The sequence below is a fragment of the Charadrius vociferus genome, unplaced genomic scaffold (assembly GCF_000708025.1).
Source record: "Charadrius vociferus isolate BGI_N301 unplaced genomic scaffold, ASM70802v2 scaffold126, whole genome shotgun sequence".
Lineage (NCBI taxonomy): Eukaryota > Metazoa > Chordata > Aves > Charadriiformes > Charadriidae > Charadrius > Charadrius vociferus.
This window is the reverse complement of record NW_009648894.1, coordinates 4,193,908-4,195,017: the sequence shown is the minus strand read 5'-3', so window position 1 is coordinate 4,195,017 and position 1,110 is coordinate 4,193,908. Positions and strand designations below refer to the sequence as shown.

Here is a 1,110-nt window from a genome sequence, read left to right as displayed (position 1 = left end):
TCAAATAGAAAAGACCTTGGAAAGAGACTACAACACATTGTAAGAAGAGTCACATTTAAAAAATTATTAAAAACATCAAATTAAGGATTCTATTTTATACAGGAAAATACTCGGGGGGAAGCCTGAAAAACAAAATAACCAGATTTTTTTACATAAATACTGGCCTCGCAATACATAAAAAACATTATACAAGAAGATAACATATCACCAAACTGAATCGTTAAAGGATTAACAACACAAGTATACTTGAATCTTTGTAGTGAAATCAACCCTCATTAGTAACATACTAACATCATTACAATATCTTATTATGTTTCAGTGCCCTAAGTGAAGAGTTTAACTAATCGCCCGCTGACCAAATGATCACATCATTCTTGCAACAAAGCAAGAGCTAATAGTTCCAGAAAGGTCAGACTTCATTATCTTCCTTCTTCCATGGAGAACGCTTCAGGCTTGTGAAAGAGACAGCAGCACCAAGGAAAGACGGCACTACTGCCACCTCCACTATGTATGACCAGCAAAAAAGTATTCCAGACTTCTATACTCTCAATTCACAACCTTTCACCACTACTGGAAATCTCACACATTACTTACAAATGCTGTTGAAAACTTGATAATTTAGTATAAAATTGTGGATGTTATGCTGCGGATTGGACACAGGTCAGATGAATCATGACTTCATTAAAACATGCAGCCTGTTAAGAAGGTATCACAATTGACACAGTGGACCTCTGATCAGCTGCTCAGAAAACTTTCATAAAATGATTTTGAATTAAGGTTTCTATATGGGACATCAGCATACTCATATCAGCAGCACAGACCTGGTGATCATCATTCCCTTTCTTTTTCAGGGTCTCTAATAGGCCCCAGTGGACTGGAGGCAAAGGGCTGTAAGAACTCAGCAAGTGAAGCTGACTTAATGGATTCTGTTTTATTTCTGCAATCCTCAAGGCCCTCAAGATAGCAGGTGCAAACTTGGAATAATGAGCTGTAGACGAAATAATAATTGGGCAAGTTCTATCTTGTAATCGATCTGCAACTACTTTAGCAACAGCTGTGTGTGTATCCAAAATATATCCTGTAGTACTGTATACGGAATGAATGGCAGCT

At 37.3% G+C, this 1,110-nt stretch overlaps 1 protein-coding gene across 1 annotated transcript in view; it reads right to left on the bottom strand.

Moving 5' to 3' along the window:
• Positions 1-670: 670 nt before the first annotated feature.
• THNSL1 (threonine synthase-like 1 (S. cerevisiae)) overlaps positions 671-1,110 on the bottom strand; it is a 2,273-nt gene continuing 1,833 nt past the window's right edge. Inside the window, 2 exon segments of the mRNA XM_009887140.1 lie at positions 671-1,106; positions 1,108-1,110. The exon segment at positions 1,108-1,110 is cut by the window's right edge and continues 1,833 nt beyond it. Of these exon segments, the coding sequence (XP_009885442.1) occupies positions 744-1,106; positions 1,108-1,110 (366 nt within the window). The 3' untranslated portion in view covers positions 671-743.